General features: G+C 38.6%; 1 protein-coding gene across 4 annotated transcripts in view; it reads right to left on the bottom strand.

Annotated features, from left to right (window-relative positions):
• Positions 1-25252, bottom strand: part of grik2 (glutamate receptor, ionotropic, kainate 2) — a 150292-nt gene that overhangs the window by 99521 nt on the left and 25519 nt on the right. For all 4 annotated transcript variants that reach the window (XM_034305786.2, XM_034305791.2, XM_034305793.2 and 1 more), the window contains 3 exons: positions 6172-6339; positions 5422-5679; positions 284-465 (listed from right to left, as the gene is read on the bottom strand). In XM_034305786.2, coding sequence (XP_034161677.1) covers positions 284-465; positions 5422-5679; positions 6172-6339 — 608 coding nt within the window. The remainder of the gene's footprint in view (positions 1-283; positions 466-5421; positions 5680-6171; positions 6340-25252) is intronic.

A 25252-nucleotide genomic window follows, 5' to 3' on the forward strand; every position in this document is an offset into this window, starting at 1 on the left:
AATGGCTCAGATGAGCAATTTTGACCTTTTATTACAATTTTTGTATTCAGAAATTGATTAGAAATGTTGCTGTAAGGGGGAATCATGATATCTGTAATATTTAATTATCTCTTCTGGAGAAAAGCTGAGTTTGACTGATTCAGTTCTGTTCTGTCTGATACTGAAGTCTTGGTCTAAAAAGCCATTTTCAATATTGATATGTACAGAAAATGAAACATTGGTAATATTGGACTAATAAGCAAGATTGTTTTTTTCATGGCTGTGCTGTATATTTGAAGCTTACCTGTTTGAGAATGGTGGCAGCCATCTCATGGCCACAATCAAAGATCACATGGAACTCTTTCCCTCGCTTCATCTCCTTAAGAAGTGGCTTGGTGTCTTTTGTCTCTGCTGGCAGCTGTCGGATTTTTAACCGGATATTGTAACGAGAGGGTGCCTTAATGAGCTCCTGTAACCGGATAAGACCTGAAAGAAAGGGAGACAGAAAGGAAAAGAGCCAGATAGTGATAAAGAAGGAGAGAGAGAGAGAGAGAGAGAGAGAGACAGATCATTAGTAACACTGCTACTAACAAAGTCTGAGAGAAATGAGATTTTGTAAATGCATAACTTGCACAATTTTCACTATCATTCAGAGTTGGCTCCGAGTTTCAACATACACATTACAAATATGGATCTAGAATAATTGAAATTATGCTCTGCATTCATTTGATTCCCTTCACTTTAATTAGAAGAAGATAAGGAAATCCCATGAATGGATGTCTTATATGAGTTTAATTTTAATGAAATCTATCCCTCTCATGAAATTTTCTGACTGCTATACTCTCACTCTCCCCCTCGTCTGCTGCTCTCTGTTTCTGTCCTTGTTTTTTCTACACTCACGCAATCCTGTTCTTAGTATTTTCTGGACTGTTCTTTGATTACAAACCTTCCCTGTCAATCTACAGCCTAGAGCCTAGAGACTTTTGGAGTCGAGAGATCAGGTCTTGAGAGACCCAGATACTTGTAGAATCTATGCCAAGGTGCATTGAAGCATTATGTTAACTTTAATTTAATGGTACAGTATAACAGTAGCTACTGGTTGTTCCTTGGTCACCTGTCAGTCTGCTTTTTTAGGTGAAAATTGAGAGCCAAATCACCAACCTGTTACTCATGCTGTTACTCTTGCAGTGCAATTTAATCAAAATGCTAACATGGAAACCTCTTTCAACGCCTGAACTGTTCATTAGCACGAATGGTAAGATGTGTGTTTGACTGTGTGTATGACGCAGCATGATAGGGAGGCTCTCCTGCACTGCTGCTTGTCATAGATGTACTGTATGTGGTTATGATGGCAGGCAAGCAGTTATTGGAATAAATGTAAATTAACCTTCTTAACAAAGCACAGTGACAGCAAGCACAATAAAATTAATGGAGGGATTCATACAGTATTTTAACAGGCATTTAAATAGTTTTAATAAAATACATCTCAAGTTAATGTTATTTTGTTAAATCCAAGGTAGAGTAAGATTTCATGAAACAATTTCATCCATAGAACAATCACCAGTCATAATATCCCAAGTAGAAATAAAAATACCAACGAGTCATTTGGGAGCTGAAAGCGTCAACTCTTATTGATGAGCTGAGCCAAATGATCAGACTCACTCAAGAGAATCGGTATTCCCATCAGTAATCAGTATAGCCCTGTGGTCAGTCCTTTACTCATTTAGTCCTGTTCAGCCATAGTGGTTTGGATAATAGGTAAATAAATAAAAGGACATATTCACATGTACAGGTCGACTTTACATCAAGGGTAATAAAACTTCCTGATGATGTAAAAAAAAAAATCTTAAACATCAAATTAAAAATAACAAACATTAATATCAACAATTATTATTATTCTGGTGACACCAGTTTCCTGAATTGAGCTGTCTGTCACACACATGAACACAATGTCATTTTCACGGGTGTACAGGATACAAAAAAATGTTGCAATAAAATATCGTTTATTGCTAAACATCCAATATTTCTCTAATACTAAGCACGCAAGCTCTTTGTAATTGCTTTGAAGTCCAGTCATTGATTTATGCTATGTAAGATATATAGAGGTGCACCCCTGAGACTGCAGAGATCACTGCACTGCAGTTAGTTAGTCAACCTAGCTTTGTCACCTACTTTGACACCAATTCTCTTAAATCATCAGTTCCTGTTGGTCTGGTTGTCTTTGGCTTTTTCGTTGCTTTTCTGTCATGTCGGCTCATTCCCTCTGCCATGTCGGTGTAGAACAGTGGAAGTAGATGCTCACAGAAAACATGGCAGGAGCACAAAAGGAAAAGATCAGTTGTCACTGCTGATCTGTATTAAGTAGTATTTCCCACCTGCTCCTAGCTCCATATTTAACTCACTGTGGATATTTCTTCCCCTCTCTGTGTTTATTAGAAGTCTCTTGAGCGTAAAACATAAAGACTTTTGATAAATGTATGTGAGGAGGCATCACTGCTTAAGTGTTCCCTGCCAAAGTACCTAAAACACTGACAGAGCCACTACCATGGAAAGTACCCTAATAGGTGCAGATGAGCAAAACTTTGTGTTGGCAACAGCACTGCAGAGTTACAGTCTTAAATATTTAAGAATCAGTGAATGCCAGCCTGTCAGACAGCTGCAGACATACAGGTCAGACGTGAAGGTAGCCCTTGCTGCATGGGTAGGCTTATTTAAGTCCAATTAAATGTGTTGAACAAATTGCAGGCAGATTATTGCAAGTTTACGGTCAGAGGTTTTAATAGCCAGCATGAAGGGCAGAGGCATTCTAATTTGTGGAAATTACACACATGCACGCATGCATTGTCTCAGTAATTTTTTATTCCCATTTTCACATTCAGCAGCAGTAGAGTTGAAAATAAGGAGTTGGCAACGCTGGCAGATGAGGGTGAAGAGAGAATTTCCACCACACTGCTGCCTTGGCTGGAGTGGTGAGCATAACCACAAGTCATTTAGCGAGTCTAGAAGAACATCTGCGTTGCAGCGTAATGCCTGGTGTATGCTTAAACACCTTGTCAGCGTACCATAGATGCACTGCTGGTGCTACCATAAGGTGCTGTCTTTTTAATATAAGATGTCAACATCTTATAAGACCATCTTCACTACAAAGTAACTCTTTCAAGGACATTGTGCTTTAGCATGGGCTTTTAGCAGTAATTAAAATTGGCATCATCTTATTTTTGGTATAAAGCTGATTTAGAACAAACTATGGCAAGGCTGTATTTAACAAGCGAGACGGAAGAATCACAAATTGTGGAAATGTTCATTAAAATGTCATTATGAGTATTTGTGAAAATGGGTCTTTTATAGAGATGAAATCATCAAAGCACTTATTAGGGCACAAATGTAGAAGCCTTAAATTACAGTGCCACTTAGGAAAAATGGCAACGTGACACTCTAAACAATCTAGGGAACACTAGCCAAGCATATGATGGGCTAGCTCCTTCATTACTGTGAATGGCGCCGCTGGTTTGGTGCACTCACACAGATCAAATTGAAACAGATTACTGAAGGGGTCCTAGGAGACACTGGGTGCACTCCAGCAGTGCTTGTCTCAATTCAAGCTCTTGCCTCTAGCTTGAAGTATATTTCAAACACTCAGCTTTAGCCTATGTAAGTATACGTGTGTGAACACACACACACCTACAGATATATAGCTATACACACATACAGATATTTCCATTCAACAAAATAATGCTATTCATGCGTTATTAGATATACCTACTGCATACTGTAGATCTAACTGTAAGTAAAGTAAATCTGCTCATCACAAAGATCTAAATATAAACACAAACATAATACAATTATAATAATTGATATCAATAAATGGTCCAAAATAAAGAAAGTGCATATAACTTGCATTATGTTTTTTAATACATACAGATTTGTGTTACTCATTTTTCAGTTTAGTTATTTGAAATGTACCATATACCATGATGTAACTGGTATATGGTAAACACTGGAGCTAAAGTGCTCCTAATCATCCCAGATAACTTTATATTGCAACTCCATTATGCCTACAGCCACACAATCAAGCTCTGTCCTCAGTGAACATTACTGTTAGTCTGTAGCCTATACTGACCTTTACGCAATTTAGCAGAAAAAAAGTAATTGATGTGGGTCAAATACACATATAAAGGAATTGCTTGCTTTGGGCACACAGTAAATTACCTTTCTGCTAAGGAAAAAAGTATACCACAGTGCAGTTTGTATAGCCAATTCCATTTTATTGTTCTGGCCTGTAGTTATATGCTCCCTCTCAAAGGGGAACCTCAGCTTAATACAAGAAAAAAAAAGTAGAATTGCAAAAAGAACTTTTTAAAGTCATGTTGCCAGTTTCGAAGGTCTCATAAAGGGCTCATGTTCGGTTTGGGAAGTGTCACTGTCTACTGCCATGATGAGAAGAACAAAAAAGAAGAAAAGGGTCATATCCTTCTGCTGCTAGACAGTCTGCATACCTGTCCGACTAACTTTAAATTCAGCAGTCTCTCATGGAGAACAGAACTTTAGGATATCAGGTTGAGACCAGTCCTTCCTGCTCTGCTTCTCCAATATACAAAGTTAAGACATTAGTTGAATGCAATAATGGCTATTGATCTACTTGTTTAGGTGTTTGTTCATGGTTAACCATTATGATTGAACGAGCTATTAATCTAGCAGTAAACATGGCTAATTCATGAATTCTAATTACAGGTGGAACCACCCAGGCACATCTTTATTATTTCCCTCTCACAGTCAAAGACTCCTGATTTACAGCATATCTGCACAAGTAGCTCTTGTTTTTGGTCCACAGTTGGTGTTACGCTCACATATCTAGGACTTGTGACAGAAAATCAAGGCACTATTAACCCCGGTGAAAGCTCGCCATGTCCATTTATCCTTTAATTAATCCAAGCATTGAAAAACACAGGGATCAATTCTATCTTGAAGTTCAGACTCTGCCAGGAGACCTCAGTGCCTGCAGCAAAACTCAATGCTATAGGCAATGTGACCTTACATTTCCACCTCTAGACAAGTTGGCTATCATGCTATAGAGCTTCACAATGTTAAACAAGCAGGCGTATTCTAAAGTGCATACGAAATGAGAGTGCTGTACTGCACTGTGAGAAATCCTGTATGTACACTCCAGGAAAGCTGGCAGGATGTCCCATCTGCTGGCTACTATGCTGAGCCCTGGCATATGGCGTATGTAGCCTGACTGCTGAGGTATGTGCACCTGCTGTTATAACAGGACCTGTCATCCTGGGGCTTTGGCTACACCAAAGATCAGACGAAAACCAAGGAATCATTTAAAATCCAACACTGTAGGTCAGATCCAGGTTTGGGAAAGATAAAGCTGCTTAAGAGACTGCAGAGGACAAGGGCTACTCTGTGTGCAGAGAATGCAAACGAGCAAATTCTCACCTGTGCTGTCATCATACACCACGGTGACCATCCTCCACTTGAAAAAGTGCACCAGGTCTAGGATGGCCCTGCTGAGGGAGGAGAAGTCAGGGTAGAGGCTGACGTAGAATGAATCACGGTTGTCTGACACTTGGTGCTTCCATTTGGTCTGGATGTGTGGCACCCCCAGCGCGTTGCAGATGGACTGGACTGCATTGGCTGAAGAACTGTGAGAGGGGCCGAAAATGGCTGCCACTCCCAGAGAGAGTTGATCACAGGCTAGGGGAGGAATACGACATAAATAATAATCAAATATTAAATAAGTAATAAACTAATATTTAACAATAACATTATTATTAATCTAAAAAATTTTTTAGATTAATCTACCAACACTATAATATATTTAAAACTATGGTGACATTCCAACTACATATTTATGTACTAGTTTAATTGAAACAAAAAACCTTCAACATACTGTATATGTTAACGATAATTCACATGTGCCAAGAATGACTTCTGAGCTGTCACTCTGTTGTAAGCATTTGTGAAAAAGTGCTATATAAATAAATAAATATCATTTTAAGTTTATTTTTATCCCTGGTGTGGAAACTGTAGTAGTTTTCTCCATTATCTCCAAACTCCCTGTCTACCTACCAAGCTGCCAGCAATGTTTTCCCTTATTAACAAGACTTATTATAAAACCCACATGTTTGCTCATGTGGGTTTTATAATAGTGTGACTCACTGAGCATATATAACTTGAGGACCATACCTTTTCTGGAAGCCTCGAAACTGTCATGGATGTTTATCCTTTGGATGTCATATGTTAGTGTTGTGTTTGGCAGTAGGGTTCTGTTTCTGTTGATTGTATTTAAAGCAAACTTAAAGGCTAGTTCCTCAGCACCAGATGGCCCAGTTTCAATGGATTCAAATATTCCCCCTAGAAAGAAAAAAGAAAGAAAATAGGTTTAATTTCATAATGCATTTTGTTATTATGCTTAATTTGTCTTTTATTGACCAGATAAAATAATTAAATATTTATAAATAAATCTTTTAATCAGTGTAATTTTGTTGTCCACATAGGAATTAAAACAAATAAAACAAATTACAAAAAAATAAATAAAGCCATTATAGAAAGGGGAAAATGTCATAAAGTGCATTATAGTCCTTTTGTAATTCAGTGCAAGAGAGTCGGTTACACCACAGCCACTGTCTTGAGAATTGTTTTGACAGAAACTAGATGACTGGATGCTGGCCATGCTTTAGACTCTTAGATCAATGTGTCCTGATTGGCCACTGGCTCAATCAATCAAGACCTCTGGGAGCAGTAAGGTATGGCCAGGAGAGACTGAAGTGTGTTATTGGGATCAGCCTGTGATTTGCCCCTGTTTGCTCAGTGTAAAGTGAGTGTAAAGCTGGAGTCAATTTTTACTTGCACTACTTAGAGGGTTCAGCCACACCATGTAAATAACTCTTGAGGCAATTTCCTAACTCATTCATTAATTCATCTTCAGTAACCACTTTATCCTGGTCAGAGTCACAGTGGATCTGGAACTTGTCCAGGGAATACTGGGTGTGAGGTGGGAATACACCCTGGATGGGATGCCACTACACCTCAGGGCACAATTTACACACACTTCCACACCTTGATCCTGGGTGGTGGGAGGAAACTAAGAGAACCCATACGAACTTGGAGAACATGTGAAACTCTACACAGACAGTAACTCAAGCCCAGGATTAAACCTGGAATCCTGGAGCCGTGAGGTAACAACACTTCCTTCTGCACCACCATGGCGCTACATTTCTTGATGCGATATATATATAGTTCATACAGTAAATTGCTAATAAAATTTCAACTATATCTAAAGGCTGCTATGTAGAATAGTCAATTAATGAATCACCGGCAGAGTGCGATCTGACACACAGTACTGCGCAAACGCCTTAGGCAACCTTTTTTTTAGTACAAACTTTGTTATAGACTTTTATTTTATGACTTCTACATTATCGAGTCAGTACAAAAACATTTTAGATTTCCAAACATTAGTTTTCCAGCGCAAAATGAAACGTTACAGAAAAATGTTTGCATGTCAGTAAAGAAAGAAGCATATTACATAAGAGACCACTTCGCGGACAAACAACAAAATGAAGGCTGCTGGGTTTTGCTGCAGAAATAAGAAGCAAGTGTGACAGTCAAAGTCTCCAGAAGAACTGTAGCTGTTTCTGCAAAACAAAACTCAATAAAACTTACCAGCTCATTTCCTTATAAAACTGCACACGTTGTACCTGAGACAACAATTTTTTTAAAGAAAAGGATCATCACACCAAATATTGACTTTGTTTTGCTCATTACTGTTTACTGCCCTTTATAGTATTTTTAATGTAGAAACATTTAGATTCATTATTTTTGAAGGCATCTTTGCTCAACAGCATTTCTTTCCATGTGCCTAAGACTTTTGCACAGTACTGTATTTTATATTGTTATAGTTGTAAAATGCAGTTGCTTTGTGTTTCCTTTGTGTGAATGCAGATTTTCTCTAATAAATTTATCAAATAAATTTTCCAGCCACTATGGTAAGTTACAAGGCTTGAAATTTGTCCAAAATTCCAGTGCTCCCATATACATATCTTACCATACAGCAATATTCTCTCCTCTCTAGTGGGCAACCTATTTTGTCCAGACAAACAAGCAGGGCTAAAAACTTAGTTGGCTCAGATGTGTTTGGACAAGACAGGAAATATGTCTCATATGTGGATTGGATAGCCAAGAAATATAGTGTTTCATATTAATGTAAAACTGCAGTTTGCATTCAGCACTCTTCAGTTTTAAAACATATCTCATAATAATCTCTATATATACAGTAACACAGAGTGTAAAGAAACAGGGAAGGTCCGTGATGGTAACAAGAATGTGGCAAAGTTTCTCCTTCATTAATATTCCTCCCATGGGGGAAGCCTATTTTGCATGGCATAATGAGTTTGAAGGAATTAATAACCATCAGTTAAGAGGGATGTACTATAATTGGAAGTCTGCATTTGGAGCCATCTTTTCACACAGAGGCAGCACATTTGCAGCTAAAGTCCTTCCTCTGGTTCCAATGAAATGATAATGCAATGTGGACAGACAAGTAGAGGAAACATTATTGAAAGTGAAAAGAGCAGTAAAAAAAAAAGGATCTAGTAAATGATTAGAGGAGTGTGAAACTGAGTGAGTGCTGAAGTGAAGTAGACTTATGTTGAAGATTTTTAAAGAGATGTCTCTTCTAAGCTCTCTCTCTCTGTCTCTCTCTTTTAGGCAAACACACAGATTCAATCGTTTTCTGGGTTTTAACTCTCAAAATGCTTCAAAAATCCCATGCTGTGTTTATTGACACCCACTTTCCCAGGATTTAGAGATTTTTAGCACAAAAAATAGTCCAATCTGTTTTGATATACAGTAGAATATAATGACTACAACAGAAGAAGGCGATGAAAGATCACAATACACAGAATTTACAACATGGTTGAGTAAAAACAGTATTTCCAGCAAAAGGGGATGGGTTCATAAAAGTAATACCTGCTCAACAATAGTGATAGTAAGCGATTAAGTATGTTTACTTAAATTACAGTTTCACCTATACCAACAACAACTTGAAATATTTCTTTTTTTGTTTGTTTTTGTTTTAAGGGTATTTTTTTTTAGATTTTCCATATTTCCACCAGCCAGCTCTCCCTTATCATATGACAGCGACCAACCAGGGAGGGTGAAGGATAACAGATGCTTCCCTCAAGACACGTGAAGGCAGCTACCAGCCTCATCACAGGGCAATGTAACACATTCAGAGAAAAGGGCTATCTGCCCTCTTCGGCATACGTGATCTCACATCCCTGCCATCCAGAGAGCACGGCCAACAGGTGGCATTGTTGGGATTCGAACTCACAATCGCCTGCTGATAGGAGCAAACATTTTTCTGCTGCACCTCTCAATCATTATATATGCTGACTGTGAACAGAAAATGTAAGTATCTGGATAAAACCTTTGATAAAGTAACTATTTAGCTAGGTCTTAGTAATTTAGTAATTTCATGGAACTGTGTTAGCTACCCTAAGAATTAATTTATCATGCCAATCATCTTATGTAAATCCATGATACTAGCTATCTACTAACATTATGTGGTTGTTAGCTTATCTTGCTATTAGTAAGCCACTAGGTCATTAGCAAGCAAACTAGGTCTAGCATGATTGATCATCCTCTCATTTTTTGTGGTGGAATTCCTGAAAGTATCAGAAACAGTTCAGGGGTCACCAGAGGACATGGCATAACTTTTATGTGGCTTCAGTGGTTACACTCATTCATTAATCAATAACCTCTAAAAGTCTATAAGTTGTGGCTTTGAAGCCCTACCAAAATGTCAGTAACAATGAAAAACCACCATCCAGTGTAATGCTGTGTTTTATGTGTGCTTAATATTGCACTTCTACTCATTATAGTCTCACAATTGAGCTCCTATTTGGCTGCCTTGCTATCCTCTAGCCTGAGGAGCAGCAATGACTGATCTGGTTCAGCTGGGCACCAGTCTTGTGAGCAATGCCCTGTGTCTGCCCGCAGCATGTGTCAAACCCATGTGCGACACGGCGTTCAATAGTGCACTCAGCAGCCGTGACATATTCTTCTCAACCGCAGCCGTGACACAATCAATAATAGCACAATAGACTCATTTCTGCATTGAATGGAAACACTTACTTAAAAGAGGCACAGATTTCCCAGTGTTTATATTTCACATAGCAGCAGGCAAAAGAATAGGAAAAGTAGCAATTTTCTTCCTGAAAAGGATAAAAGAGTCTTCAATTGGATACTTCCGATACTTACAACGCGACAATAAAGAGCTATAAATTTGTAAGCCAGTGGGAAAGCAATCATCATCTTAACAGATGATCAATCTGCTATGATCATGATTAGATCACCTTGAGAACTGATCAATACTCAAATGCCTAGAGGAACAAACAGCAAATTTCCTACAGTGAAAGTGGAAGACAAGAAATAAGCATTATTTTGATACCCATTTTGATAGATACTACACACATCTTTCTGAAAATCTCAGCTTTTCCACTGTCATTTTATATTACTGTTAATAACCAAGCTGAGAAAACTGTCAAACTTCTTTTAGCCTAATTATGCCTTATTTTAAAACTGCTTACCACTTCATTACTGGCCCACAGCAATCCAATACAACAAGAAGCACACAACGGTTATTCCACCAGCAAAGATTCAAAGGTCCTAAGATCTTAGAAATTAAAACACTAATTTGACATAATTGAGTAACCATACATTAAGGAAATCACTACTGACACAATACATAGAAACCTCAATTTTGTGTAACACACAAGCTACAAATGTATCTGCTTCCACTAAGAATTGATAATGCAAGTTCTTACAAAATATGTAATATTACATCATTATTAACACTCCAAATGTTTCCTTTAAATAGCTATCACTGCCATGACCATTCCAGTCAAACAGCTATCCGGCGATATGCACAAAAAACTCACTTCAGCTGCACTTCAGATTTTTTTTCCATATGAGTATTTTTTAAAAATAATCATAATGAGGTTTTTCCATTTTTGAAATTCAGTTTTCTCCAAATTTAGTCCCATCTCATTTATAAGCCTCTACATCAGATAGCAATCCAGGAGGATGATGACTTATACGTAGAGACAGTCGCCTCTTTGTTTGGAACTGCTGCTTACACAGCGTCAGAGCAGCTGAATGTGCTTGGTTTATGTGAACAAATAGACAACAGGGATTTGGCTAGTGTAGCCCAAATTGACAGAGGAAGAGGGAAATAAAGCGATTCTTTTCACCCACAAAGAGGTGGCAATTATGCTCTTTTAGACTCCCATACAAAGTTGGCTGTGGCATCACTGAGACTCAAACTTGCGAGAAACCTTAAAATAGCTGCAACATTCAGCCACTTTTTGCTTTTCTTTTCAATAGAAGACTCAACAGAATTCCACAGAACATCAATTTCATATTATCTGCCCAACCACAGACACTCTGCAGATGATCTTCTGTTGCTGGTTTTAGATTTGACCGTTTAAGTCAACAGCATTTGATTTTGTTTCACTTTCTGGTTAAGAAAGTAAAAATTGAGGTGAGCAACAGTTTCCATACAGCATTGGTTTTGAATGCTACTACAATCGTATTTTAGTAACTCCAAAGAATATATTCTCTCTGGTCTGGATGGATACACATTTTACTTTGAAAACTACACCTCCAAAATTCACAGAGAATTAAAAGGTTTAGTTGTTTAGCCATTTACACACACTTTTTCTACAAAAAAAAAACATTATGGATAAGCTAAAGTGTGAGACTCGCAGTTTAGGCTCAAGTCCTACTGTTTGCATAGTTTAAGCTGCAGGTGAGAAGAAAGTTAAATGCTCTTTGTAGATAAAATTTGTGTTAAGATTACATTTGCATAATCCTCAGCCAAAGACACAAATCTGACTCTGACACATTCAGGATATAATTAACAATGTGGTACTTAAGAAGCTAGCTCTATATTTCATTATGAATTACCAAGTGACTTTTCCTAATAGACACAGAGTTACTGTGCATCTGTCTTTAGTGGACAGGGAAACATCATTAGTGGAAGCATCATTATTACTTAATGTTAAAGCACTATGGGCACTATGGGCCTTCTATCTTTAGTATCCATTTGTCTTTCAGTCTCTCTCTCTCTATCTCTCTCATATGTTAAGATTCCACACACTCTTCAGGAATCAATAGATGCTCTTGCCGCTATCTTGGCACGTCTGCTCTTCACTATAAAAGGCTTGGGAGGCTACCTTTGATGAATATATTCAGTAATCCAGTCAATCGGGGGTATTAATGCTGTTGAGCTAACTATAATAGCTTTGATTGTGGGTTACCACTTTATTTGTGCAGTGAAACTGAGATGCATAGGACTGAGGGTTTCAGAGTGGTTTAGCTCCAAACAGTAAGAGTTGAAAGAGAATTAGAGAGAGGAGTAAAACTGTGGCATCTCTGTGAATATTCTAGCACAACACTTCACACTCCGGCTTACCATGTGCCTGGAACTGAAAAAAGGGCTGCTCACACAAGAGCCGTGCAGTTTCAAAATGACCTAAAATAACACAGATCTACATGTTATACTGAGAACTGCTATAAACTAAAGAGAGATCGCCAACATGGCCTCTGTCTCAATGGGATATGTGCCAGAAAATAGCTGTAAGCAGTTATATATAATTGAAACAGGGTCAGAGCTATCAAGCCCAATCTTTCCCATACAGTATAAGACTAACTAGTTCACCTAAACTCAGCAAACCTGTAGATTATAAAGTCTGTGTTAAAGAATGAGGCCACTGGCAGTCATTTTATCCTTGTTTTCTATAATACAGGACCATACTGGCTTGCAGAAACCTGCATGGAGTGATGTACCATCCAGATTTATTGATCACTGAAATTTGGGGCCATTTATTTGGTCAATGAGGTGAAGAGAACGTGCTGCCCTGACTCAAAATATAGCCTACAGTAAAAAGGCTGTCCTTAGGCCATGTGCTGTGCAATCACGAAGGCACTTTTTCAAGTCCAGTAAACAAGGCTATCAGGAAGTTCGGGAATTTTTGCATTGGGGTGCTCATTCCATTTTCCTCTGAGTGCACCAGTTTTTTTTTTTTTTTTGGTTGTTGTTGTTGTTGCTGTTCAATCCCATCTCTTTCACATGCACACACACATACAGTGTAGAAGGCCACCACTAAGGGACCATAGTTGTGTCAGTCTGTTAAGATTTGATTTCTTACGTTTGTGTATGCATGTAGGCTAGGCAACAATGGAGAGAAAGCACAAAAAAAGGAAAAAGCTTTGCTAGCAAATGTAACAAAGTGATCAAACGAATAAATGAAATTTTCAACAATAAATTGGTTGCTGGTAATAGTGATGATGGGGAGAGCACTGTTGAGTAAGCATGTGATTAGAGCCATAGCCTAGCCAGCTAAACAGAGCTAAGGAATGATAGGCATTCTTTTATATCAGCTTTTATTTAGAACTGGTTTGTGCTAGAATTTTCAGGCACAATTTCAACACATTCTTTTTTATGGCTATATATTTTATTAATGTGGGATTGTACTTTAGATCTAATGAATCCCTATGCCATACTAGTTGGACAGTGTCTGCCACTGTTTGTGGGTGAAATACAAAAAGCTTCACAGATATACCTAATGCAAATAAAATATGTCTAGCAGTACAGTGGAATTGTTAGATCCTTTTCTTTTTTTTAATTTTTCAAAAAATGTTAATGTTATAAATACTGTATGTCAGGCAGAAACTACATACACAATTAGATCTCAGCCTTGAATAAAGATTCCAGTTGGCTATCAGGCTTGTTCTGACAACAATGGTATAAATTACTCGACACAGGAATAGTCTGTTTCTTTATCTGTCATAACAATATCCACATCTCCAATCACTGATATGTGATATGGCAGGTATTCATGTGTGTTCATATTTCACCACTGTATAATGTTTGGTTTGTATAATGAAGCATCAATCTAGTTACAAACAAATAGTCCACAGAGTTTTGAGGGATAAAATGGAATATATTTGCTGTAGTGATTCTTCGTTGGGGAGTATCAAATGGGTAAAAAGATTATTATGAGTTTTTATATGTACTACTCATGCTTCCATTTAGATTCTGCTGTATGTTCATTTCTCAACTATATGTGCCTAGTCCATAGAAAACATGTCTCTTGGCAAGTAACCTCTTACACTAGCCCACATACAGTATTTCCTCATATATTCTCTTAAAAAGCAAAAGCGATGGTTCATTCAGCCTAAAAAAAAAAAAAACAGTGTGTTTGTTCCAAATCAAGCACCTCTCTTTCACTCATCACACATCACTCCTTTCCTTAGCTTCTTACACACTTTAAAAGCCCTGTTCAAGGGCACATACACAGACTGACTGATGATGACTTGGATCCTCTATTGATCTTCTGCATGCACTTAATACATGGATATCTGAAAACTTCAATCCAATCTGCATTTTCTTGCCAACTTTCTCACAAATTTCACTAATGATGGGCACTCAGTATAGGGTCATTGCTATTATCATTACACCACTTTCTACAAACCAACCTCAGACATAATGTTTCAAATAATTCCTCTAGAAATATGGTTGTGTGCATACATATATATATATATATATATATATATATATATATATATATATATATATATATATTGTCATTCAGCGGCACAGCCTTAAAGTGTCCATGATTTGATCTAAAAGAGATGGCAGATCATTTCCTACTACCTAGTTGCCTCATATAAAGTATGTTATTAGTTCCATGTAATGTTAAATTCGCCAACACATTGTGACAGTCTGTCACAGACACTCTGCCTTTCCATGGTGTGACATGATGCCACAGCGAATGTGTTCACAACCTGACAGCACTGTGCTTATGAGAGCCCCAAATCTACAAACACGTATTATTATCTTATGTGGGTGAGGCGGCATAGCAGCTCATACAGGGTTGTTATTACACTGTCTGGGCCTGCAATGCTAAGAATCTCTTCTCGCACCTCCCATGGTCTATATGTGTTTCTCAGCTTGGGTTCCTGCTTGGATAGAGTTTGTATGTATTTCAGCTCTCAAGTGTGTGTGTGTGTTTGTGTGTGTGGGCAGTGGAGGTGGTAGCAGAAACAGCTTTAAACCCAAACAGGTGGAGACGAGATTGTGTAGGAGGTCTGAACTTGCACCATGCTGAGGACTTGGTGGCTGCTGTTGACTGTGTGGGTTGTGGTGTAACATGGCTTTTGATTTGACTAAAAAAAAATCCTCTGGACCAGAGAGTGTCTGTGTCATATTGCAAGATATCTGAATTGTAAATATGAACTACCTTTTATAAAGCATAACTTATCAGATAAAGGGAAAATACAGATGAAAGGGAAAATATGTATACTGTAAATGTATACTGTAAATATTGTATATGGACATATTGTAGATGTGACTTTGTGTGTCTGTTTTGTTTGTATGTATGTGTTCTATAGATATGCTTAGATGTTGATCTCACTCCTACAGTGAGTGTGGTCCTTAATTGTGGGCTGGTGATCTGCAGTTTCCGAAAGAATTAGCGCCCATAATATGCCTATGTGACTGTGAGTCTCATTTATTTACAGCCTTACACACACATGCCACTTAGAGGCTTCATGCCACTTAGGGGCTTCCCACCTCCATTTACAAACCCCAAACATTAAAGCGTTTTCTGAGCCACACACTCCACGCTTCTGTCTCTGAAGCTCACTGATGCCACACAAACACGACACTCGCAGCAAATTTTCCCCACACGCCCCAGCGTTTTGAATAAATAGGCAACATTATGCAGAACACTGAAAGTGATTACCTGCTTTTAAGAGCCTTTATGAATATTTATAAAGGGCTACTGTCACTATGTATTTCCAAGGGTTTTTTTGTTATCCTGCTCAGAACTCTTAGCATTCTTTAAGCCAATCTTTGATGTTCTGTTTTGAAAATTAAGATAAATCTGGGGTTGACGAAGGCTAGGTGATATCACTGAACACCACACTGTGTGTGTGTGAGAGAGAGAGAGAGAGAGATTCAGATGTATTTAGACTTTGTGCGGATTTCCATGGGGAAGTTGTCATGGCTGGTTAAAAGATTTATTTATTTCTTGGTCTACACCCAAGGCTTTTTGATGCCTTGATGATGAAAACCGAACTATTCAAGATCTGTCAAAATGAAAATCACAGCCCCTGGCGTATACTGAGGGGAAATATTATTACATCTGTAAAGAAGTAATAAGAACAGCTTCATTTCTTGAGTTATGGATAGTGACAAGGCTTACTTGTTTATGCTTCTTTTTTAAACGTCATTGCTGCATCTTCTCTGCATATAGAACAGTTTGAGGATTTATGGGAAATGAAGGACTTCTGCATTTTTTTTTGAAAGCTTTTCATCATGACCACATGAACTAGGGTATTCTGTTCTACCTGTACATAAAATAGGCTACTTGAGGATACATGAGGCTATAGGGAACATGGTCAGAGGCCTAACTGTGCCAGTCATCTGTCCTTAGGGAACGAACTCATTACTGCCGTTCTTTCCCTGCATCCTTCAGCCTTCTCAAAGATTTCCAAAGAAGCATCTAGAAGCAAGGGGGTGGGGTGCGGGGAGGGGGGTTGGCTTGCCATGGCATGCCTACCCCTGCAAAGACCTGCAAAGGTTCCTCCGTTGCCATGGAAGCCACCTGCCCATGACCTTGCAGCTGATCTGTAGTTCATTAGTTAAAATGAGCAGCCATAGTCCATTCACTTAGCCAGGGCCAACCAACCAGGATGAAAAGCCATGACCCATCGTCTTGTTATGGAGGAAATGTGTGAGGAGACATGCGGTGCACACACACACACACACACACACACACACATGCACACACAAACACAATCACAAATATACTGACAAGTCCAGCATGTCACTGAACATAGCTGGTAAGAAACAATAATATTTGCAAATTCTATTGAGAAACCATGTTTCATATTTGATCACAGCACAGCAGAGAGTCATCGGTATCTCAGCCATGTTGGCCTGACATTATAATTCAACACACATTGATGTTTCTGTTTTCTCTACCAGAAAATAGAATTTCTGTCAATTTGATTTGCTACCCTTTGTTTTCTCATTATCTCTCATCCAAACATACCATCAACAATTTTATACAAAACAGAAGGGAAAATATTCATCCTGGATTTCTAACCAAATCCATTGCTCTGATATCTTCACACACACACATATACACACACACACACACAAAAAAAAAAAAAAAACCTGCACAGGCTCAATTTTATCCAGGTACCTTTAGAAATTTTCAAACGGATAAATAGGGTCCCGGCCCCAATTCACAGGGAAATGTGTTCTGAACAAGATGACAAATGTGCTGGGAATAATTCTCGACATGATGATGGAAGCACTTCCCTTTAAATAGGGTATGTCTTTGTAATGCTAACCCTCTTTTTCTTCCAGGCTCACAAAAAATAGATTTTTCTGCTTCTTGGGACTAGAATAGCTCTTACCTGTCCTATTGTTCCAAGCTGTGGATTGTAGTCTTGGGAATCACAGAGGCTTCTTTGTAACTGTGAAAACCAACACCCGTTGTATTTTCACAGAAAAAGAAACATTTTTTTGAAATAAAACAGGTCTTTGCAATGCCTGTGCAATGGTTTAGCATTTTCTGTTTATCCATTTATCTTGCTATTTCTGGCTATTTAGGAATTGACCCTCGTGGCTAAGATGCAGTTTAAGTGATAAGACGAGAGCCTATATATACCCCTATAGATGACTATGTATGCAAAAATGCACAGCTAGATTAATCTTCACTACCAAGAGATAGCATTGAAAATTTACTCAGGCTCCCACATGAAGATGATGAACCTCATGAGACACATATTCATATCTCATTAGATTTAAGGCTGATCATTTAAATTGGACAAGGATTATCACGCAATACGGTGTCAGGGACTAAACCATCTAAGAAATGAGTGAAAATGATATCTGAGCACTTCTTCCCAATCATATCTCTATCCATGCTGCTGAGATCATATCACACACTTGACTGCAAGTGGAAAATCAATATGCTATGGCCAAGTTCAAAAAGAATGCTCATTAAAAAAGAAGAAGGCAGCGTTTTCAAGACTCTCGTGGAGCTGATCCAAAGAGGGGGAGTCAAGCTGGAGGGAGTCTTAGCATTGTTAGGCACATCGATCTGCTGAGGGGAGGCATGGAGAGGAAGAGAAGTAATAAGATTTATGCTGAAGTGTATTCACAAAGTGGTCCATTCCAAAAACAGAAATGAAAGAGCATACGGCCAGAGCGACTAACTGCCCACCTCAGCAGGTAAGAAATTAGCTGTGTTAACACAGTATGTTCTGGTGTGCTCTCAGCCATTTTGTCAGCTTTGTTGCTCAGGATCCTGAGCTTTACTCCCTGGTGTATTTACAACTGTCTAAAGAGCACTTTAAGCTAGAATTCCCATTAATCTATGGGTCAGATACATTCTTTAGAATCAGCTTTTCAACACGTGGGCAATGGACTCATCTTTTGTGTGTTTTTTTTTTTTTTGGTTAGTCACACTCTGCAGGCTTTCTGTGATCTGACCCAAGACCTTTTGTTCATAACCATCTGTGTGAAAAAGATCTTTTTTTTCATAATTGAAGTCAAAAGCCAGTGTTGCTGTGAAGTTTTATTTTACTATGAAGCTTGTCAGTTGAGGAGAAAATAAAAACCCATAAACTTTATTTAAAGAGTTGTCTAGCGGAAACAGATGGTGAGTTGTAGGTCAGTATTCAAGGTTTCACTTTGGAAGAATTTGCTGTTGTAAACAGTTTCAGGAAAAAAAAACTTTATAGAATAAAATGGAGATTATATCAGTGAATCACCAAGTGTTACATAATGCATTGATTGGCTCAAATGGTACTAAAAGTTTATGCGTAATTCACTAGTGCATCTTTTTTTATCCACGAGTATTACATTAACAAGTAATAGTGATTTAAAGCAGTGGTTCTTAAAGTGGGGTCTGTGAAACATAGCCATCTTGTTACAGTGGTGGAAATCAAAACCCACCTGTCATGGTTGCACCGAACATGGCACAGGACAAGACTCCCATCAGCCACTGCACCTCACTTGATCACCACACTCATGTCACATTTTTGCACCTGATCCACATTTATGTTTAATGAGCACTAGTATTTAAGTCACGTCTTGTACAGCACTCGGTGTCTAGCATTTGTCTTCTGTTGTCGGTGTCACTGTACCTAATTCATGTCATGTTCACGTTGTTGCTTTGCTTCACTAATCCTCGTTTCGTTTCTCGGTCTCTGTGTTTCGTGTTTTGTCACTATCAATAAACTAATCTGCACTTGCATCCACCTGCTTTACCAATTCCTGACAGAAAGCTAGACATTTACATTACATTTAGATTTACAGATTTAGATATGCAGCAGATTTTTTCAAGGACCAACAGGAACTCCTGGAGAGGAATCGCCAGATGTGGGAGCAACAGGGGAAGGGAGATTGGGTCACTGCCATGCTGGAATGGGTCAAAGCCTTGCGCCCCCTTAGGAATTTTTTTGAGGAGGATGCACCCCTCCAGGCTGGAACCGTCTCCCTCCCTCCATGTTGCACTGAGGACATCACCCTGCCTCATTGCTCGGCTGAGGACCTCCCTCTATCCCTCTACCCCAGAGAGGACGCCATTACGCCTCACGGCCTCGCCATGGGCATTAGTCCGTCTCCCTGCTCCACTCCGGACATCACTATGCCACCCAGCTCTGCTTCAGACATTGCTCCGCCTCCTTGCTCCACTGAAGACATCGTTCTGCCTCCTTGCTCTGTTTCGGTCATCAGTCTGCTTCCTTTCTCGCCCAAGGACTTCACTCCACCGCCTTGATCCACTGAGGACATCACTCCTTCCCCTTGCTTTGACGTGTACATCGCTCCCCCCTCTTGCGCGGAGGACGTGGCTCCCCCTCTGGCCTCGCGGAGGACGTCGCCCCCCACCCCGGCTCCCAGGATGCTGCTCCCACCTCTGGCTCTGCCTTGGGCTTTGTTCCCTCCCTTTGTCGGTCCACGCTGATGCTCCGCTTTAGACTCTGGCATGACTAATCTGCACTTGCATCTGCCTCCTCTACCAATTCCTGACACCACCATTATTAATGTTTTTATATTTATTATTGAGTTCTTTTAGTTATTACTCTGTTTGACTGGTGACTTGAATCAAATGCCTTTAATTCAATTCAAAACTCAAAACTAACAGGCCTACACATAAGTAATGTCAACTTGGACCTAATGCATTCTTTTGGGGGATAGTTCAGGAACAACTTTACGGCTTCAATAAATAGGCAACATATTATTGTATACCTTTAAATAATGGTCCTAATATTCAAATATTTAGATTATGCTCAGAGAATATATCTGTGGAATTTTTTTTGCAGTTAAAAGGTCCCTGGCTGCAAAAAAGTTAGAGAACCTCTGATTTAAAGATGTGTAGATATGAAGATGAATGTCTTGGTGAGGAAATGTTAAATGAACAAGTGGGTTAAGGTTATATTTTGGTAACACAATGGATGGGATGTCAGTCCTCAGCCTATATTCCTCCCCTGAATCTGTGACCACAGTGTTTCAAGACTCTTTCAAGTAGCTGGAGTCCCAATCAATATCATATGAATATTCTGCAGGAACACAGAAAAAAAATAGATTGTGTATGGATTCAGTTAATTTTTTTATTGGATACCCACCTCTGAGAAGTATATTCAACTCTGGAAGAGGAAGTGCATTAGTATAAGTCTACTAATCTCCTGGTTTGGTCAATACTGAGGTCTAATCAAAGCCAATACCGGGCACCAGATTTCTTCACATTCCTCAGCCTGTTCCCTGTCTCCTTCATCACAGTCTCAGCTGTGATAAAGATGGAATGTGTCCTATAAGCTGGTTACACTACGCTATGCTTCTCGTTACGCTGGGCAGACACTGTGACACTGATAGCCATCAAGCTGTCACTATAAGGCAAAAAGAAAGAGGCAATGTGAGTATCCTATTTTCCACATAAATAAGCTCTAAAGCAACATCAAGCAGAAACTAGCACTGTAATTAATTTCTCTGGGGATTTTTTTCCTTCAAAACAAATTGAGATGGATTATACTTCATTGTTGAATCTTTGCCTAGTCACTATGATGGACAGATGCAGAGATTAGCTATGCATGTTCTGCATGCTAACAAATCGTGAAAAACAAGGGATCAGAGAGTTCCTATCCTCCTCAATACAAACATACTGTACAGTTTAAGAAAAGGAAGATGTGGAGAGAGTTTACCATGAACTTTAGGTGCTGCAACCCATAATTAATTTGTACATGAGCAGTTTATGGAGCTACTGAGTAGTTATTAAAGTTTCACACTCATTTGAGCTCAGTTCTGTGTGGTGTCTTATTAGGGTTAAAGTTAGTTCTTATATATATATATATTGTAGAGAGATAGAGATAATTCTAGGATTGTCTATAAATCTAATATTCATAAAAGGTTTTTAAGAAATCCTTTTTAAGTCAACAATTTTCAAATAACATTAATCCACCATCTCAGGATCAAGCTAGCTTCCCCTTCCAGACTGCCTACACATATGCCCTTGTCATGCTTCCCTTCCATTGAAATAAAGCATGTGATGCAATATATTTTTAATGAAGCACAGATTAGGAAACTGGATTTAGAATCAGAGAGACTAGATTAATATTTCAGCAAGGAACCAATTTCCCTACAAAATTGAAAACACTGAGAATCGAGTCAGTTTTGTCTCACTAGTTCGGGGGGAGGTAAAGGGAGGGGAGTCTACAATGTCTATAATTGCTTTCAATATTTCATAAGCAAAATTACATACAAAACACATACAGTAAGTGGAAACAATCAACCATGTCACATTGCCCATGCTACAATACAGTATAACCACACCAAAAGGTGTTACTTTCACTAAACCTTGCTGAATGTCCAGGAAATCTGCATATTCCTGTTCTTTTACCTCCTTCAATCAGGTACTGTAGACAGTAAAAGGGCATCTGCTAAAGAAATCTGATCCTACTTTCAGGTACTGCAGAGAGAAGTCTACAGGTTGGCTGGATCATTTTCCTTTAGCAGTGATGCCCTTATACCCTTTAGAAAAACCAATAGCTTTCACTAGTAAAACAAGGCAAGCCATGGAAATCCAATAGAACAAATGAATAATTGAACAAATCCTGTCAAAAGTCTTGTGCAAATGTGTCAAATGTAAATGCAGTCCATAGTTTAGCAGTTTCTATGTCAAATGCACTTATAGTGATGTAAACCAAGCTTTGTCCTGCCGAAATGCATTTAGAGAAGGCCTAAGGCATAAGAAGAAAGCATCAGGACTCTGCAATTGACAGAGCCATCACAATTCAGCAGGCGATTACAGCCCAAGCACTGCACCACGCTGAGAGAGGGAGAGAAAGAATGACAGACAGATAGACAGACAAAAAAAGTAAGTTAGACAGAGGTAGAGAGAATGACCTCTGGTTGAAAACATGCACCTGGTACCTTTTGTCCCAGAGGCATACTGTTTGGAAGCAAAGGTGCTAAGCAAGAATGGATACATCAAGATGTTAAAATGAGCAGTGAAAACAGCGAGCAACAGCGAGCAACAGCAAGACCGCGCTTAATCAGACGATTGTCATTCTTTCCTGCTGTACAATCTGTAGGTTAATGAGGGTGCTGCTTTGGAGCAACTGCAACATGTTCTCTGATTAGCTTCTCAACACACCCTAACCTTGGAACAATGCTCTAGGGTTTTGGGTTCAGCCATGCAAGAAAAAGTTTTGTGTTTTATCACTAATCACATTCTAATTAATTTACCTTTCTCATGCATGGCTGTTATTTTTATATGTGTCCTCAACTTATCACTGAATAGTAATAGAGAGCTCTGGAACCATCACCAATTTTAGGACTGTTCTGTGGTATTAACATTTGGTATTCGGCATCCAAAGCATCACAAACCAGTAGCATGTGCGTCTTGCTTGTAGCACTATGAAGTAAGCTATGGGTACGTTTCATACCAGTGAGTATACTTTAACTATGTTTTTAGAGCTGGCTTCTAAACTAATTACTGAGAGAAAAGTAATAAACCTAAATATAGTTTATGGTAATAAACTACATTATGTCTTTTTGGCAATATACATTATTTTGCTTAATTATCACAAGAAATATTCATAACTTTACTGTTCATCCACCGTATTACACTGTGATAATTGTTTTTCTCCTTTCTGTTCCTTTCCCTTTCTTTCCTCTCTCTTTTTTCCTTTACTTTTTTTTAAAAACCACAAAGATAATTTCTTTCCTTTCCTTTCCCTTCCCTTCTTCTCCTTTCCTCTCGCTTCTTTTCCCTTCCTTTTCTGTCCCTTCTTTTCTTTTCCTTCCCTTCTTTACCTCTCCTTCCCTTTTCTTTCCTTTCAAAAAGCATCGAGATCATGGTTAAGCAGCTTCTTGCTTGATTACCACATACAGGACATGTGCTTGAGCAGGGAAATCTCTACACTGCTGGGTTATAGCCCTCCAGGACACTTGATATCAAGCAGAAAAATACAACTGTAAGACATTGACATTGGAAATAAAAAAAAATTAGCCAAGCAAGTCTAGGGCTAAATGAGCATATTATTTTACTCCCATCTAAAAACATGGTCTTACATTAAAGCATAATGTCGCAGATGGCTTCATTATCACAGGATAATAAAATGAAATGTAATTTATTCACAATTAAGAATCTTAATTCTCAGTGTTAATCAAATCCTGATATAGGCTATCAATTTTAATTAAGCCTAGGGGCTAATGAATTTGTATAGTTGTCGCATTTTCAGCACTGAGATCTACATTATGTACTTTTTGTGTTCAAAGGCTAGATTTGTAACAGCATGTATTGCATCGCATAATAAAATGCATTGCTGATTCTGTATTATTAAAAACGGGTTATGACAAGCCTGAACTTTGTAGTGAAAATAACATATGTAAGGTGTGCTACTGCACAATCTGCAGTCTGCAAGCTTGTGAAACCTGTGTTGTGTCAATATTGCAGGCTCTATGGCCTCCTTCTGTAGATGTTGTAAAAATACACAGGTTCAGTCAAGCCTGTAATCTGGAGAAGTGCCACTTAATGCTGAATGGAATGATTATGCAAATCTGCATAAAAAACAGCAGCTCAGGCTATAGTCACAGGCTCTAATACAACCCTACGGTGGTGCTAAAAAGTTTGTGAACCCATTAAAATTTTGTGAATATTTCACTCAAAATGTCATTTGCTCTTCATCTAGCTAGAATCCAATAAAGCTGGTACATGATAATATGATAAACATTTTGTTATATACAGGGTTTGAAGTGCGGGCTAATACTCACTGGTAAACAGTACCATTTTTTTTCTCTTTTTTGTGCACCAACACTTCTGATAAGACTCCGATATTTTTGCTTTACCCATGCCTATAGCCACAGGAACAAATGGACTATTTAGCTACAGTTTATTTCAATCAACTTCACACAAGTAGCTTGAACATCAATTCCATGAACCTTAAACATCAATCTGCATAACTGTAACCATATGTTTCATCACAAAGCACATTTAACCTTATGCTGTCATGCTGAAAATCCACAACACTTCAGTCACTACACCGAAACTTAAATAACACACAGCTGTCATGGAATAAGCACTAACAAGCTTAACTGTTCACACCTAGCTCTAAAATATTGCACTTTTATACGTATATAAAGGAGGTCAGCTGAGCTCTTTGCTACGTTTGCTGTAATGGCAAAAAGCAAAATGTGACAGGGAGAAGTAGAGGTAGAGAGCAAGTAAGAGGAGGTGGCCAAGAAAGAGGAAGAGGAAGAGGAGGTGGGACTCTTTTGTAGCTGATGGTTCTGGGGCTTATTTGAAGCTTGATGACATCAAGAATCCTCCTAAGAATGAGGATATTTCAGCCAGAAACCTAGATGCCGCTGCCAGGAGGTTCAGACATGGCCATAAATAGAGCTTTCACCAAGATAATGAGTCAAATATCCTTCACATCAATACAGAAACGGTTAAAGAAACACAAAACCATGGGGTTTTGTTTGTTTAACCATCTCAGTCTCTGGATCTGAACCCTGCTGAAAACCTATGGTCTGAATTGAAGAAGAAGTTCACATCCACAAACCTTTGAATATAAAGGAGACTAGAATGTTCTGCATGGACCAGGATCTCTCTACAAATGTTTCATAGTACACATTAGAGAAAGAGACTCCCTTTCTGTTCCCTTTCTGTTAAATGCTGTT

This window comes from Pangasianodon hypophthalmus, chromosome 1 (genome assembly GCF_027358585.1).
Source record: "Pangasianodon hypophthalmus isolate fPanHyp1 chromosome 1, fPanHyp1.pri, whole genome shotgun sequence".
Lineage (NCBI taxonomy): Eukaryota > Metazoa > Chordata > Actinopteri > Siluriformes > Pangasiidae > Pangasianodon > Pangasianodon hypophthalmus.